We start from the raw sequence: 17,647 nt of genomic DNA, 5'->3' as shown, positions 1-17,647 counted from the left end.
AACCTGTGTAATCTCCTTCCCTGTGAAAACAAACCAAAATGGGGAAAGGCAGAAAATGGATCTGAGAGCAGAGAGAAAAATGACCAACATAGCATCTACGCATGTCTTTCAACCAAGAATTTGTAAGTATTCCATTCCAGGAAGCACATTTATAGTGAGTAACTGCTCTCAATTTCAGTTAGTCTCCAGATACTGTTTTATTCATTATTTATTTAATTTTGATGGAGGATAATTTGTTCTTTTAAAAATATCAGGCGGGGTGCCTGGGTGGCTCAGTCATTAAGCATCTGCCTTCGGCTCAGGTCATGATCCCAGGGTCCTGGGATCGAGTCCTGCTCAGTGGGAGGCCTGCTTCTCCCTCTCCCACTCTCCCCGCTTGTGTTCCCGTTCTCGCTGTGTCTCTCTCTGTCAAATAATTCTCTTACCTATTAGACACATTGCTATTGCTGCTTCAGGTAATTTCAGCAAGTAACCTTTATTTTTAATAACTAAGGTTATTTGGCTACTGTTACCAATTATTTGGCTATTGACACAGAAGGGAAATTTTGCTTATGAGAGTCATATATTTTGTGTTCAAGTGGCTAAGAAGAGAGGGGGGGAGATGAAGGGCTTACCCAAGATGAAGGCCATAAAAGAGTAGAGATGGCACTTCAGCATCTTCCTGCTCTCTAGGAACCTGCTTGTTACCCAGATATAAAACAGATAAAAAGAGAATGGCTATGGGTGAAGGATAGTGAAGAGTGACACCGATGGCAACCGAGCAATTCCTCCCTGCCTCGGCATGGGTTTTGAGATTCCTCTAGAGACCCTAGAATATTATGAATACCGATGCTCTAGGTCAAGGGGGTTTCCATCAGCCTTCTTGGCCTGGAACTAGCTTCTCCCTCTCCCAAATCGGATCTCAAATCTGCTGTAACTTAGGTGATAAAACTACTGTCAAATAATATTGGTGTTCCTCTTAACCTTCAACAGTATATAATTGAAAATTTCAGTATAATGCTGCCTGTTTAAGGGGGGTTGTCTGTGCAGTCCTCTGTAGTCATTATTATAAAGACATTCCATTATGTTAGTAATATATGCAGAAACCCACTCTACTTCACAGAGGAACACTTGCTTAAAGGAACAGATGGCTTTATTGCAATACCTGTTGATATGATAAGCTTTTGTCTCAACTAGAACAATATCGTTGTATGAGAAGTGAATGATCTACTGATCTATGTCTCCTAAGAGAAATCAATGAAAAAAAAACCAAAAACTTAGATAAATGGAGGATGACTCCATTTCTATACCTGGTAGAATATGCAAAATTTTAATCTGCACAATACAGAGAGTGACGTAGAAAAAGAATGATTTTCAGAGAGAAAAAAAATACCAAGAGAATTGTCTTGTCAAGGAAAAAATACCGAGAGAATTTCCTTCCCAGCAAGAATCACTGCCCAGTGCAATATTCCTAAATGAGCTGTACAACACCGATTTTTAGAGCTATCCCTGGAACAAAACTGTGTTAAGTAACCATTTTTAGAAGATGGAGACCAAACAGTCATAGAGAATTCAAGAAATTATTATTTCTTACCAGAGCTTTATAAACTGTGTGGCAGTTGATATTGTCAGTAGATTTGGTGAAGAAAGAGCAAAAGATAGTCATTAGAACTGTCTTATTCATCTGCCATTTCCATATAAACTATGTTCATCGGCTCAAGGGAAATAAAATATATTCATTTCCTTAGTTTCATTCAGTACTCCCTGTGGTGGGTGCTAGTAAAGAAGACACAGGTCCACTTTGAGGCACTTGAAGTCTTATGGAGGGGAGAGGAATGGAAGAGTGACAGGTTAATTGCCATAAAGTGTTATAAATTTAGGACACTGAAATGTGGGTGAGGGCAATATGTGAACAAGATCAGGAGCGTCTAAGCCAGGGTTGCGGTGGAAGTCAGGAAAGGCTTCCTGTAAGAAGTGATATAAAGTGAAGGATGTGTACAAGCCAGACAAGGGAGGAAGATGAAATGTAATATTCCAAAGTAAGGGAACAGCATTGACCAAGGAAAGAATCGTGTGCTCCAGGAACTGCAGAGTTAACTTTGTTGAGGAAGGTGTGACATGATTGTGTCTAGCATAAGGGAGTCTGGCCAAGGGTGCAGATGGAGACTGAAATCAAGTCTACTCTCAACATCTACCTACAGGGAAGACTTTTTTCTAATTTACACAAAAGCAATATGATTTAGCACAGCTCTGTGTGTGGAAAACAAAAAGACATTTTACTAGGAGGATGGAGAAAGGCAATAATTGGCTTTTAAAAGTTTTATGAACCTTGTTAAGAAGTTTGACACAGAAAGAATACATTTTATAAAATTACCGCTGTAATGACAATGTTTAAAGATAAACAGCATCACCATTATTGGATTCATTAACAAGTGGGAATATTAAGATATCCCAGATGTAACTTACTGAGGAACTGAGCTGGTATGTCCATCTGAAATTTTGACTAGGTGTGACATCAACATTTGCCATGTTGCTTGTGTTGCTTTAAACTAAGGGTTTGCTTTCTCATGCAGACTCTACTTCGGTGAGAAGATTGGGCTATACTTTGCTTGGCTGGGATGGTATACCGGAATGCTGATTCCTGCAGCACTGGTTGGCTTGTGTGTGTTTTTCTATGGGATATTTACAATGAATGGAAGTCAAGTAAGGTGAGTTATTAAGAGCCTTATTAAAATGTGTTGGCCTTTATTCTGATTGGCAGAAGCTTTATGACAACGCTGACTGTGAAAAACAACTCATGGTTCTACAATTTATTTGCTGGGATTTCTGAGGGGAAGAGAAAAGCACTCTTTTTAAAAGGCCATTTCCATATTTTTATATGCAAATTCTCTTGGATAAGTTCTAAGACTGTTTCTCTGTATGCAAAATTTCTCTTTCTAGTATATCCCACTTAATAATTCAACAAGGCAATGGTAGTTTTATATAATTTACATTTCCATAGTATTTGGTAGTCCAGAATGCCCTCTCACTAAGGTAGTTCAAATAATCTAAATTACTATAATTCTTTAAACACTTACAATATACAAAGAGCTTCCCAATAATGTTCTCTTTTTTTTTTCATTTGATAGGAACTTCACTACCATCTTTTTTGCAGATGAGGGAAACTTACATGTTTAGAGATGTCTGAACAAAAATATTTGTAGCACATAAATCCTGCTCTGAGCAATCTTCTCTCCTGAGAACATAAAATCACTTTCTATTTTCTTCTTATTCTCTATAAGAACAAATATTTGTAAGTTTTTTAGTATCAACTTAAAGTATCAAGACGGTAGTGAAATAAGGTTTGACAAAAATCAAGCATTTATGAGAATGGAGATTCTACTGTTAAAGTTGAAATCACTCAAGATTTGCGTGGAGGAACAATACATTATTATTCAGCAGAGACAAGACTCACCCAGACATTAAAGAATCCTCACAATGAATGTTTTATTTAATATATACAAAGATATCATCAAGTTCAGGCTTGTGTGATATAATTCAAAATATGAAAAGCACTTCCCTCCTTTAAAGCTCGGCACTTTGTTCTCCTTTGGTCCATCTTTTAACCATGACCTTACTACTGGGTAGTAATCATGACAGTTAATGGTATCATAAAAATAATTTCCTTGAATTCTCTCTCTCTTTCTCTCTCTCTCTACACACACATATATATATATCTTTATTATACATATGTGTATGGATAACGATTTGCCAAAAAACAAAATATTTCCATTGTCCTAGAGTTAAATCCAGTTCCATAACCAACGTCCTTGATTTGATATCTTAGTGTCCCCTTGCTCTCCATGAATGCTAAATGATAATTAGTTTGAAAACAAAGAAACACCTACTGTTCAAACACATTTCATCTAGTCGGAGGTTTATTTCGGAATTTTGCAAACTCACTACCACTCTGGAAGGCAGCATCTTCCTGAACAGACTTGTGCCCAGTGGAAACATCCATCCCTATTTGGGCATTTCTCTGTATGCTGTTAAATCAATAACCTCTGAAGCTAAGAAAACAGGTTATGATTTGAAGTTATAGTATCTTGGAAAGAAAAACACTTTTTTCTACTTTTTTATTCTCTCTTTCTATGAGTTTGGCTTTCTTAAAGATTTACTTTAAGGTGATGCCATAAAATAATTTTTCTTCCTCTGGCTTATCTTACTTAGTATAATACCTTCAAGGTCCATCCAAGTCACAAATGGCAGGATTTCCTTCTTTCTCATGGCTGAATATATTATACACACACACAAACACACACACACACACACACACACACACACACACCCCACATCTTTATCCATTCATCAATGGGCACTTAAGTTGTTTACATATCTTGGCTATTGTAAGTAATGCTACAATGAACATAGGAATGCAGATGCCTCTTCAAGATCCTGTTTTCATTTTCTTTGGATATACACTTAGAACTGGGGTTGCAGGATCGTATGGTAGTTCTATTTTTAATATTTTGAGGAATCTCCATATTGTTTTCCGTAGTGGCTGCACCAATTTAGATTCCCATCAGCAGTGCTTTGATTATAGGCATCCTAACAGGTGTGAGCTGATATCTCACTGTGGCTTTGATTTGCATTACCCTGATGATTAATGATGTTGATCACCTTTTCATGTACCTGTTGACTTGTAGATCTTCTTTGAAAAAATGTCTATTCAGTTTCTCTGCCCATTTTTTAAATCAGATTGCTTGTTTTTCTGCTATTGAATTGTATGTGTTCTTTATATATTTTGGATATTAACCCCTTATCAGATATATGTTTTGTAAATATTTTCTCCCATTCTGTAGGTTGTCTTTTTGTTTTGTTGGTGGTTTTCTTTGCTAATGCAGAAGTTTTTAGTTTGATGAGTCCATCCCACTTGTTAATTTTTGCTTTGGTTGCCTTTGCTTTTGGTGTCAAATACTAAAAATCACTGGGAAGGCCAGTTTCAAAGAGTTTACCCCCTATGTTTTCTTCTAGGAGTTTCATGGTTTCAGGTCTTAAATCTAAGTCTAATCCATTCTGAGTTAATTTTTACATATGGTATAAGATAGGGGTTTAGTTTTGTTCTTCTGCATGTGGATATCCAATTTTCCCAATACCATTTATTGAAGAGACTATCCTTTTTCCATGGTATATTTTGCCCACTTTGTCAAAAATTGACCACATATACATGGGTTTGTTTCTACGTTCTGTATTCTGTTCCATTGATCTATGGGCCTATTTTTATGCCAATACCATACTGTTTTGATTACTCTTGCTTTATAATATTATTTGAAACCAGGTGTCATGCCTCCCATTTTCTTCTTCTTTCTCAAGATTGCTTTGGCTATTTAGGGTTTGTTGTGTTCCATAAAAATTTTAGGATTGCTTTTTCTATTTCTCTGAAAATACCATTGAAATTTTGATAGAGATTGCATTGAATCTGTAGATATCTTTTGGTAGTCTAGACATATCAAGGGTATTAATTCTTCCAATCCATGAGCACAAAATATCTTCCTATTTATGTGTGTCTTTTTCAATTTCTTTCATCAATGTCTTAATTTTCAATGTATAGATCTTTTACCTCATCAGTTGAATTTAGCCCTAATTATTTTATTTTTAGGGCAATTGTAAATGGAACTGTTTTCTTTTTCTCTTTTTGGTAGTTCATTGTTAGTGTATAGAAATGTAACTGATATTTGTATATTGATTTTGTATTCTGCAGCTTTATTGAATTCATTTATTAGTTCTAACAGTGTTTTTGATAGTCTTCAGGGTTTTAGAAAACCACTCTTTTATTTTTTTTTATTTTTTTTATTTATTTATTTTATTTAAATTCAATTAGCTAACATATAGTACATCAGTTTCAGATGTAGAGTTCAGTAATTCATCAGTCAAATATCACAGCACTCATCATATCATGTGCCCTACTTAATGCCCCTCACGCAATTACCCCATTCCCCCACAGACCTCCCCTCCAGCAACCTTCAGTTTCTTTCCCATAGTTAAGAGTCTCTCATGGTTTGTCTCTCTCTCTCCCTCTCTGATTTTGTCCATAGGGGAAGGGAGGGAAAACAGAATGGGAAGAAACCTGGGAAAACCACTGTTTTAAAATGAATTGATAGAGACATAAAATGATTTTTAGATGGGTAGCTACTGTTGAAGTTGGTTCTATGGAGAACATATTCACAAAGTTTTACTATACGGTATAGACGCCTTCCTCTACACCTACAAAGCTGAAAATGAACAAAAGGCAATGAAAGGAATAGATTTGCCATCCCTATTGATTTATGTACCGAAAAAGTAAATTAGACTCTTTGCATATAAGTACCTTTAGTACAAGGAGTGTTTTAAAAGGCATTAGCAAACCTTTTTCTTCAGTGCTTTATGGTATTATATTACTGCTACTCTGTCACACTATAATTAACATCTTGTCAGACTTTCTATTCTAAACCAAGATAAGCATCACTGAATATCTTGACTTTCAAAATTTCAAAAAGTTTCTATTCAAGGTGTCAGACATAGTTAAGTCATGGTTAAGTTGGAGGTGTTATCATGGCAGGTCATGGAAGGACACAGGGCTTTTATTTAGTGTTGCTTTGTTTTAGTACTATTTTATTAAGCTCTTTTTTATTACAAGGTAACAATATGTTAAAAATCTGAAGATTAGGTTGTGTTTATTATGTTTCTATCAACTATGTTCATGAAAACTAAGGTCATATTTATTAATTGCCCTGTAGTTAATTGTAAAATTATCTAGCAATCAAGTTGTAGATTATTACTGTATGTATATGTACATATGTATATTTACATGTGTTCATTGGTCTTACCTAACCAAATGTGGTCAGATGTTTGCCTGGCAGAGTACATATCATAGGAATATGAAAATGAACAAGAAGGCAGATAAAATGGTTTTCCAGGTCCAGGGCAAAGAGCAGAAGCCCCAACTTTCTGGTCCATCCTTTACTCTTTGCCATTAGAACTCACTGAGAAATTTAAGTGATCCTTAGCATCAGACCAGGTTTTCAAAAGCTGTTGAGTCATAAAGGACCTCTTTAACTCTCTCCTGACAACATCCTTAGCAATAAAGTCTATCTAGTGCCTATGATGTTCCAGGCACAGTATCAATATCCCTTATGTAATATCCCAGTTAGTTATTATCTCCATCAGAGAGGTAAGTGACTTGGTCAGAGGAATGTATGTAGTAAGTCATCAGCTAAGTTTTAAACCTTTATTGGATTTTTTAAAATTGTGGAAAGAACACTTGACATTAGATTTACCCTCTTCACAAATTTTTAAGTGCACACTACAGTAATGTTAACTCTAGGCACAATGTCACACAATAGACCTCTAGAGTTTATTCATATTGTATAACTGGAACTTTATCCCTGTTGAACAGCAACTCCCGATTTCCTGCTCCCCTACCCTCTGGCAACCATGATTCTGTTCTGTTTCTATGAGTTTGACTGTTTTAAATACTTAATATATGCGAAATCATGCATCATTTGTCCTGTGCCTGGCTTATTTCACTTAGCATAGTGTCCTCCAGGTTCATTTATGTTGTTGCATATGTTAGGGTTTCCTTCTTTTTTAAGGATGAATAATATTCTATTGTATGTTTATATGACATTTTCTTTATTCATTTTTTGGTGGACACCAGGGTTATTTTCATATCTTGGCTATTGTGAATAATGTTGCAATGAACACGGGAGTGCAGATATCTCTTCTAGATCCTAGTTTCAGTCCTTTTAGATACATACCCAGAAGTGGGATTGCTGGATTTTAATAGTAGTTCTATTTTTAATTTTTTGAGGGACCTCCATATTGTTTTCCATAGTGGCTGCACCATTTCATAGTCACACCAACAGTGTGCAAATGTCCCCAAATCTCTACATCTTTGCCAATACATGTTGTTTGTTTTGTTTTGTTTTGTTTTGCTTCATAATAGCGATCCTAACCGATATAGAGTAATATCGTGTGATTTGATTTACTTTTCCCCAATGATTATATCTGATTCTAAAATCGTGTTTTACTCATGCTTTCATACTGCCTTCCCTTAAACCCACTTTCACATTTTCACATTTCCTCAAAATAGACATCACCAAGCATCTTCTTCTGTGCTTTGTCATGTTAACAGGATCACAGGAAACATGAAGACCTGGGAGCAGGTCCAGACAGCCACCCCCAAAAAGGACAAATCGCTCCCTCTCCCATTATCTTATGTTGGTGGTAATTATTATTTCCTTCGATTCAGCCCTTGATGTGTATATCTAACAATAGACATAAAATGAAAGAAAGCCACAATTCAAGTGATGGTTTCTATTATCAGGCTGTGCAAACAAAATGAAGAAACATTCATGCTGGACACTCTCCCTCCCTCTAGTGGTTAACTTAAGTCAAAGAAATTTGTGATAGTATTCACTTCCTTAATTTAGGCTAAAAAATATGTTGTCAAAAGTTGTTTATTTTTTATGTTACATATCAAGTTGAACTTTGAACAACTTATAGAAAATGAATTTAATAATTCTGGAATTAAAAAATAGGACTCAGTCTGATGGATTGGGATTCTAGACATGGTGCTTTGATAGATTTGTGCTTTTGTTTGACCATGTAGGAGGTGGGAAAAATTATGTGGTATAAACTGACTCTAGTACTTTTTAGTATGAGATTTCAGTTCAGGATACATCATGTCATTCTTGAAATAGAGTGAATTATGAAATTTTAATCAAAACTTCCTTCAAGGTCTGTGTTAATTTTTATTCCTAAAAATTAATGATATAACTAAGAGGAGGTATAATTTTCTTTTTCTTTTGGTCTTTTAATATGAATGTTTTACTTGCTTTTCTTCTACTTCATATAGATGTCCTGATTACTAGCAAGATGATGTATGTGAGAGTAGGAAAATTATAGTATTTATTAGACCTTTAAGACTATCATTACCATTAATAAACTAGTTTTATAGAAAAGTTCCTTTTATTTTTTTATTTGCCAGAGTTTTTTTATTCAAGTACAATTAACATACAGTGTAATATTAGTGTCAAATATAAAATATAATGATTCACCAGTTCTATACATTATTCAGAGCTTTTCATGATAAGTGTACTCTTAATTCTCTTCACTGGAAAGTTGCTTTTAATATGAAATAAAGCTTTCTCTTTTAGATATGTTATAGTTAATGGGGAACTGGACCTAGAATCACAAAAACCTAAACTTGGTTTCCGGAAGTCCCTCTTGTTAGCAAGATGACGTTGAGCAAATTACTTAAAATTAAACATCAGTTTCCTCTTAGTTGTGGAGATAATTACCATTGCAGGAGATTGCAGTGAGGACCAGACTTAATGGATATGAACCCACCTTTGCCCACCTTAAAGTGCTGTATTACTATATAATGTTATTACTTACTATGTATTCCTACTTTGGAGTGAGATTTGAAAAACATATACATTGTTTTTTTGCTTCATTTGAGTATATCTATTTTTAAAAACAGTAAATCGTGCTGTAAACACTGCCAATAAACCTGTATTATTATTTATTAAACAGCTGCATTTCCAGATATATTTTCAAAAGCCTTTAAAACTACTTTCAACATTTCCAAAGCAGATTTAATTAAAGGCAATTTATTTAGAGGTTACTAAGTGGGAAAGGGACACTTATGACAGACAAAAGCACAAGACATTTTAAAAAATAGATTGCTGTGAACTCTCAGGCTGGGAAGCTTTTGAGAAATTGTTATTGGTATCTGACTTGTGTCACAAAGTCATCTATAATGGGTGCTAAAGACCTTTAAAGGTAGTTGGTATGAAACTGAAGAGACAAATATTAGAAAATTTAATTCTAATAGAGAATATAATACATATATACATATAATACATATTCAGTAAATAAAAACTGTCATGTCTGTGTGTCAAGACACCGCAAAAAAATCAACTCCCTCAAATTTTCAATGAACATGATGCACCCATTGACTGTAGTGGGAGTTAGGAAGTTGTGTGAGTTATGGATGCTGTTCATTTTGGCGATTCGAAGGCAGTGAGATCCAGGAAAAAGATCAATAGACTTGAGAAATCAGAATATTCAGCCTTGATTTCAGCTCAGCCACTTCCAAGCTGTGAGCTTGGTTAAAACTCTCTCGGGTATTCCTCACAAGATTATCCTGAGTGCCATGAAATCCTGTGCCACTGTCTTTGCCACAAAGCCCCACAAGTGTCTCATAAGTATAGAGTGTGGCCTATTATCATTCCAGTATCCTGGCAGAGACTTCTAAAAACAAAGAAGCAAACACAAATCTCTATTACACAAATATCCTAAAAATTTGTGTTGGAGCCACACAAATTCTTCCTTAGCTGTTCACCACTCCCACTCTGTGCATTTCTTCTTTTCCTCTCTGCCTTGCCGCTTCCCACAGGATTAGCCAGAGGGATTAAGCACCTTCTTAAAGGTGGAGGTTCATGCTTTCTTTTTCCTCTTTGGTTTCTCAAGCCAAGAAATTTGCAAGGCCACCGAAGTCTTCATGTGCCCTCTCTGTGACAAGAACTGTTCACTGCAGAGACTCAACGAAAGCTGTATCTACGCCAAGGTACGTGTGGACCCTCCTTCTTGAACTCTACTTTTTCACAGAAGCAGATAGTAAAAAGTCCACCAAACAAAGTTAAATATTCCCAAGAGTTGCAACAATTAATATCATTGATAAACGAATAGACCATCACTCTGCAGCAATTACAAAATGAGTGCATTTTTATTTGAATATTTTGGTCTTCCATTGTTTTTATAACTGATTACTGTCCTAAGAGACATAAACTTCCACGTGGAATGACACCTAGATTCTTTTAAGGAGAAGATGATGGTTTCTATTACTAATGATTAAGTTTCTGTTTTCCACAAACACTCATTACAATACTTTTAATTTTACAGAGAAAAGGAAACAACATACTAAAATTCTCAAGTTGCTGCCTATTAGAATCACCTGAAGGGTTTTTTAAAACTTCTGAAGCCCAAGCCACACCCTTGAGCAACTAATTAAATCAGTAGCTTTGGGTTTGGAACCTAGACATCAGTCTGTTTTAAAACTTCCCAAGTGACTCCAATGTGCATACACGTTTGAGAAACTGAATTTTATGATTACTATTTATCTTTAAAACAGTTTTATTGAAGCATAATTAACATAATATGCACACATTTATTTATTTTTTAATTATTTTTTATTATGTTACGTTAATCACCATACATTACATCATTAGTTTTTGATGTAGTGTTCTATGATTCATTGTTTGTGTATAACACCCAGTGCTCCATGCAGAACGTGCCCTCTTTAATACCCATCACCAGGCTAAACCATCCCCCCAACCCCCTCCCCTCTAGAACCCTGTTTGTTTCTCAGAGTCCATAGTGTCTCATGGTTTGTCTCCCCCTCCGATTTCCCCCCCCTTCATTCTTCCCCTCCTGCTATCTTCTTTTTTTTTTTTAACATGTAATGTATTATTTGTTTCAGAGGTACAGGTCTGTGATTCAACAGTCTTGCACAATTCACAGTGCTCACCATAGCACATACCCTCCCTAATGTCTTATCACCCAGCCACCCCATCCCTCCCACCCCCCACCACTCCAGCAACACTCAGTTTGTTTCCTGAGATTAAGAATTCCTCATATCAGTGAGATCACATGATACATGTCTTTCTCTGATTGACTTATTTCACTCAGCATAATACCCTCCAGTTCCATCCATGTCATTGCAAATGGCAAGATTTCATTCCTTTTAATGGCTGCATAATATTCCATTATATATATATATATATATATATATATATATATATATATATATATACACCACATCTTCTTTATCCATTCATCTGTTGATGGACATCTTGGCTCTTTCCATAGTTTGGCTATTGTGGACATTGCTGCTATAGACATCAGGGTACACGTACCCCTTCGGGTCCCTACATTTGTATCTTTGGGGTAAATACCCAGTAGTGCAATTGCTGGGTCATATGGTAGCTCTATTTTCAACTTTTTGAGGAACCTCCATACTGTTTTCCAGAGTGGCTGTACCAGCTTGCATTCCCACCAACAGTGTAGGAGGGTTCCCCTTTCTCCGCATCCCCACCAATATCTGTCGTTTCCTGACTTGTTAATTTTAACCATTCTGACTGGTGTAAGGTGGTATTTCATTGAGGTTTTGATTTGGATTTCCCTGATTCTGAGTGATATTGAGCACTTTTTCATGTGTCTGTTGGCCATTTGGATGTCTTCTTTGGAATGCACACATTTAAAATGTACTAATTGATACATTTTGACATTATATATGCACCTTTGAAACATCACTACAATCAAGATAATGAATGGGGAAGCCTCATGGCCTCTTGTAATCCTAACCTCCCACCCCTCCCCAATTCCAAGCCTGTGCCGAGGCAATCAACTACTTTCTTTCTTTATAGATAAGTTTGTATTTTCTAGACTCTTATGTAAATGGAATCATACAGTGTGTGGTGTGGGTTTTTTTCCTGGCTTCTTTCGCTCAGCATAATCATTTTGAGATTCATCCATGTTGAAACACTTATCAGTAGATCATTTCTCTTTATTGCTGAATACTATTGCATTACATAGCTATACCAGAATTTGTCTATCCGCTTCTCTATTAATGGACCCGTGGGTTGTTTTGAGTTACCATTTTATATAAAGCTGCTCTGAACATTCATCTATAAGCTTGCATATAGACAGGCACTATTATTTCTCTTGGGTAAACACCTAAGAGTAAAATGACTAGATTATATGATAGGTGGTTGTTTAATCTTCTAAGAGGTTGCCAAAATGCTTTCCAAAGCATTTATACCATTCGACTTTCCCATCCACAGTATATGAGAGTTCCAGTTTTCCATATAGTCGCTAATCCTCAGGATGGCCAGTCTTTTTAATTCTAACTATTCTACTGGACGTATAGAGTTATTGTGATTTAGTTACTTGGAAATAATATGGACCTTTTGGGTCTTGCTTTTAAGGCTTGTGAGCTGGGTTCATAGCAGTACTGTAACCAGCATGAATTTTTCCCCACGATGAAAGTAATATCTGTCTGTGTACAGTACCCGATGCACTGCAAATGAAGGATTTCCAGTCTGGCTGGTGGGAATGGGCACGCTGGTACTCATTTAGGGTGGTCCTTTCCTCGGATAGTCTCCTCACAGACATGCTCACTGGGTACTATCTGCATCCTGCCAACTCTTTCAGCATGATAATCTGAGGCAATCTTAATGCTCACCTCATTCGTTTCCCACCTCTCAGGGATCATTGCCCTTCTTGCCCAAAATCCACTGTCTTGAAATCTTTTGCTTATGTATTTTGTTCATTCTTTGGTTGTTTCCAGAATGGGGTAAAATCAATCTCTGTTACCCCATATTGTTCAGAAGTAAAGGTCTCCATACAATTAATTTTGACAAGGCAGGGTATAAAATCAGAAATCACTCAATATCCTACTATGAAACCAAAACTTAGTAAAATTAGCTTCTGAATTATTTATTTTGCATGCAAGCCATGAGGAAAATCTGTTTTATTTACAGTTTAATTTCTAATAGTATGCTTAGTTTTGAATTATTTTTAAATGTTTCCATAAATATGTCTTATTTTGGGAAGCATTTTCTGAATATTTTTTGCAAAAGCCAAGCGTATTAAAGTAATTAAGGGTGTATATATGTGTGTGTGTGTGTGTGTGTGTGTGTGTGTGTGTGTGTACACACACATGTCCTTCTCTTAATCCATGCATTTCAAGGACATATGACAGCCTTAGAGATACCAGCAAATCCATATATATGTTATTTCTACTTTTACTTAGACAGATTTAATAAAACATGCTAGCATTATCTGAATACTAAAAATAAGAAACATCCACAATGGCAGAGTGATAAAGTAAAGCAATTGTCCAAGGGAACACTAAATATAGGGGGCTTTTGTCATTATGTAATATCTACATCCTTCCTTTTCTTAGTACAAAAGGTATGTATGGAGACATGTCTGACTAACAAAGAATTCATTTAATAACTATTATAAGAAAGGTGGAAAGTTACCTTACAGAGGAGATTATTAACTTCTGGAACAATGCAAGAAATAAATCCCACCAGGATGAAATATTTAATATCTATTGTATTTTTTTCTGGCTAAAAAAACTGTAGCTACTTGTTTTATACCTTAAAAATCAGAATTACTCTTCCTTTATTGATAGAAATAACATTCTTTTTTAATATCAGTTTCTGTACTTAAACATTTAGAAGTTACTTGATGGACAGTGTCAGAAATAAAGGGACAGGTTATTACCAAAGAAACAGGCCAATCAATCTAGGATCATCTAGCCACATCATCTAGAAACTTGTTAATTCCTTATGGAATCCATCACCACTTTGGACAAGAAACAAAATTAAATGTCATGTTATTGAAAAGTATGTGTGTGTACACATAATTATTTTCTTAATAATTTAAAGGATGTGTTCCATGGAACAAAATTGTTTCCATCATGTGATAAAAGTTATATTTAAGTACATTAACATATTTTTAACATTATTTTAACATTTAAGCACATTAACATAATTTTTAACATATACAAGTATGGGGATTAAAAATTTTTTTGCAACTAAGTAATTCAGTGATATTTGCACATTCATTTAAAAGCATCTGACACCATGATGTCAATTTGCATTATGCTAAGCTTTCTTATTTTAGGTGAAATCATGAGAAGGGTTCTGCATTGTTTTATCATATCATTTTAAAACTGACTGTGCCCTTGAGGTTAGCCTTATTTATAATAGTTATTAGTTTCTGGGTTTTTTTTTAACTTGTTCAGTAAGCATTTACTCAATACCAAGTATGAGCCTCAGACCACATATACCAATATTGAGGCTACAACAGAAATAAGACAGAGGCTATTTTTTTCTTTAAGAAACTTCATGGAAAAGTCAGTGTAAGAATCACGTAAGACATTGTTAAGAAGTAGATTCCTGGGCCCCATGTCCTACAGTTCAGAATCGATTGATCAAGGGTAAGGCTTAGAATTCTTAAGGACTGAGGAAGTGAGAGAGGCCTGAACTCCAGCCTAAATTCCAACTCCTTGCTCTCCTTCCCACATAGTAGCCTGGCCTGCAGGGTCAAATCTGCCCAAGAAGTGCTTTGTTCTCCTTGGCCCAGAGGGGCTTTAATGGAATGTTAAGTGGCAGTTTCCAGAGGCTAATGCGACCCTGAACCCATCACACAATTTTAGAGACAGACCTAGCAACTACAGTAGAAGAGACCAAAACTTAAGCTTCCAACTTAATAAGTAATTTACCTCTTTAAACAATAACCACATTTATTGATTTCTAGTCCCACTCAGCTATTCAAGAGAAATCAGATGTCAAACATAATGGAGAATTTGTGCTTAAACATAGTTTTGTTTGAGGCTTAGTTTGCTTTTGTCTTTATATATTATATATTATTTTTATATATTATTTTATATATTATTCACATCAACAGTGTTGAATAAAATGCTTGTCCACAGGTCTCCCTATGCATAAAGGCAAGCTATTTTTCTAATAAAATAATCCATTGCAAATATATACTTGTAGATAGGATGCACTTCCTTTTTGCTTTTGGAAAAGCCTGTTTTGTTGCTTTGGGAATTTTCTTGAGATTTCACCTGGAGCTTTCTTTTATAGTGCAAGGGTCCCTTTCCTAATAGGCAGAAGGCCTCTTCCCCTTTTATTCTCTTGCCAAATCCCCACAGTCTAAGCTTGAGACGACCAGGCTCTGCTTGACCCTTCCTTCTCCCTGTCCCCCATTTTCATTCAACAGGTCGTGTATCAGCACTCTAAATACCACTCTTAGCAACTCCAGCTATAACTGCAGGCTTCAGATTATTTTTCTTAGGTCTGTGGCCTCCCACGTATCATAGCCCATCCCACCTGTCACATCTTAGTGGCTCTAACACAACGATTTTATGCTTTTATACCCATCCTTAGGGCAAGTTCTGACGTTTTCCATAACTCCTACTTTAGCTTCATCTCGAATTACATATATGTAATCTCACATTACTTGAGTATTACATGTATACCTTACCGTGTCTCGTGGATGTGTTTCTAAAAAAATGAATGTTTTATTTATTGAGTAAAAAAAAAATGCCTGAAAGATTTGTGAACAAACTCAGAAGAAAAAGGTGAAAAGATTTTTTAAGGAAAATATGGCTTACACTATGACAAATCATAGCCATGCAACCCAATTATTGGTAAGCATGGCTTTGTATTTGTTCCTTTTCTAAAAGCACTGCCGTTTCTGGAGCAGGGGAAAAGCCATGTTTTCTTGGTGACCTTTAAGTCCCCATGTGTAAAGTCTCTGTTCTAACACTTGAAGAGGCTGTTTCCTACACTGGGTCTGTTCTGAAGGAAATCAGACAGCTATTCACCTGCTTGGAAATAGCAGGTGTCTCTGTGGGATGCCGTCGGAAACAAAAACGCTGGATTCCCCCACTGGGTGTAATTTTATGAGATCTGTAGAGAATTTCTTTATGGCCATTTTCCTGCCTGTACGTAATATATAGTGATGATTGTGGTGAAAACCAATTCTTAGAACATTTTTAGAAATCCCAAGCCTTAACAACCATAGAAGCTTAGAGCCAGCTAGGACATTTTGCACCTACTCACAAACTTTTGAAAGGAGCACGTTTTGTATAATGATATTTTCAGTAGTGTTTTATTTGACAGGAAAACTCACCCTATCTTTATCTGTTTTACCTATTGTTTTGCAGTGTATCCCAGATGTTGCAATTAAAATACACATTGGTATTAATGCACTCATTGACCAGCCTCTGGACGGTAGACTGCGCAAAGAGGACACCAGTGTATTCCCACTTCCCTTAAAATAATGTTCTTGAGCCCCTAATTGGCCTTTCTCTCCTGTGAGGATAAGCGTCCCTGTTTCCCTGTAGTTTTTATGGTACCTATGTATATGACAATGAAACGTGTATTACTTCAGCTGTATTGGTTTAACAATAGTGGCCGTCACTATAAATACAAAATATAACTATAGGGAGGGCATTATGCAAATGAAAAGAAGCAAAGGTAAGCTGAATTTATAATTTATTAAAATCAAACAATCCTTGCAAGCCTGAATATCGTATTCAGTAACATCATACCACTGTACACTGTTCTTTATAAAAATTCAGGTAATGTCTGATTCAAAAAAACACTTGGACTTATCCTAAATGTTTCATGATATATGAAACTTCTTAAAAAAATTGTAGCCACTATCGGACCCATGGCACACTCTGAAAGATGTCAGAAAGTAGGGCGAGCACTGCGATGCCTTTCCATTGAAGGTGCTGCCTCACTGGTGGAATCCTGCATTCTGTAACTTCCCAGTCCTAGAAGTTTTGCTGACAGGAAGTGCAACTAGGTATGCCTCAACTGAAAAGCTAACCTTAGCCTGACAATCGGTGGCCCACAATACTTCCTCAGGGTGCTAGAACCCCTTTTTAGCAGAAATGAAGGTGAAGTCCACAGGGAATATGAGGGAAGAAAGAAGAGAAAGGGGAAAATGTTGATTCCTCACCTCTCCCCATGAAAACATCATATGAAACAGTTGCAGGACGCATGAAAGGATCTCATATCTTATATTTATAAACCATAAAGTAATGGGATTCCAT

At 35.9% G+C, this 17,647-nt stretch overlaps 1 protein-coding gene across 3 annotated transcripts in view; it reads left to right on the top strand.

Moving 5' to 3' along the window:
- The window catches only part of ANO3 (anoctamin 3), a 429,391-nt gene that overhangs the window by 341,350 nt on the left and 70,394 nt on the right, over positions 1 to 17,647 (top strand). For all 3 annotated transcript variants that reach the window (XM_088017428.1, XM_028117691.1, XM_088017429.1), the window contains 2 exons: positions 2,553 to 2,687; positions 10,474 to 10,570. In XM_088017428.1, the coding sequence (XP_087873554.1) occupies positions 2,553 to 2,687; positions 10,474 to 10,570 (232 nt within the window). The remainder of the gene's footprint in view (positions 1 to 2,552; positions 2,688 to 10,473; positions 10,571 to 17,647) is intronic.

The sequence above is a fragment of the Eumetopias jubatus genome, unplaced genomic scaffold, assembly GCF_037043125.1.
Source record: "Eumetopias jubatus isolate StellerSeaLion01/CBP00866 unplaced genomic scaffold, mEumJub1_p1.0 scaffold_13, whole genome shotgun sequence".
In the NCBI taxonomy this organism is placed as follows: domain Eukaryota; kingdom Metazoa; phylum Chordata; class Mammalia; order Carnivora; family Otariidae; genus Eumetopias; species Eumetopias jubatus.
Note: the sequence above shows the minus strand (reverse complement) of the source record. Positions and strands in the feature narration are given on the sequence as shown.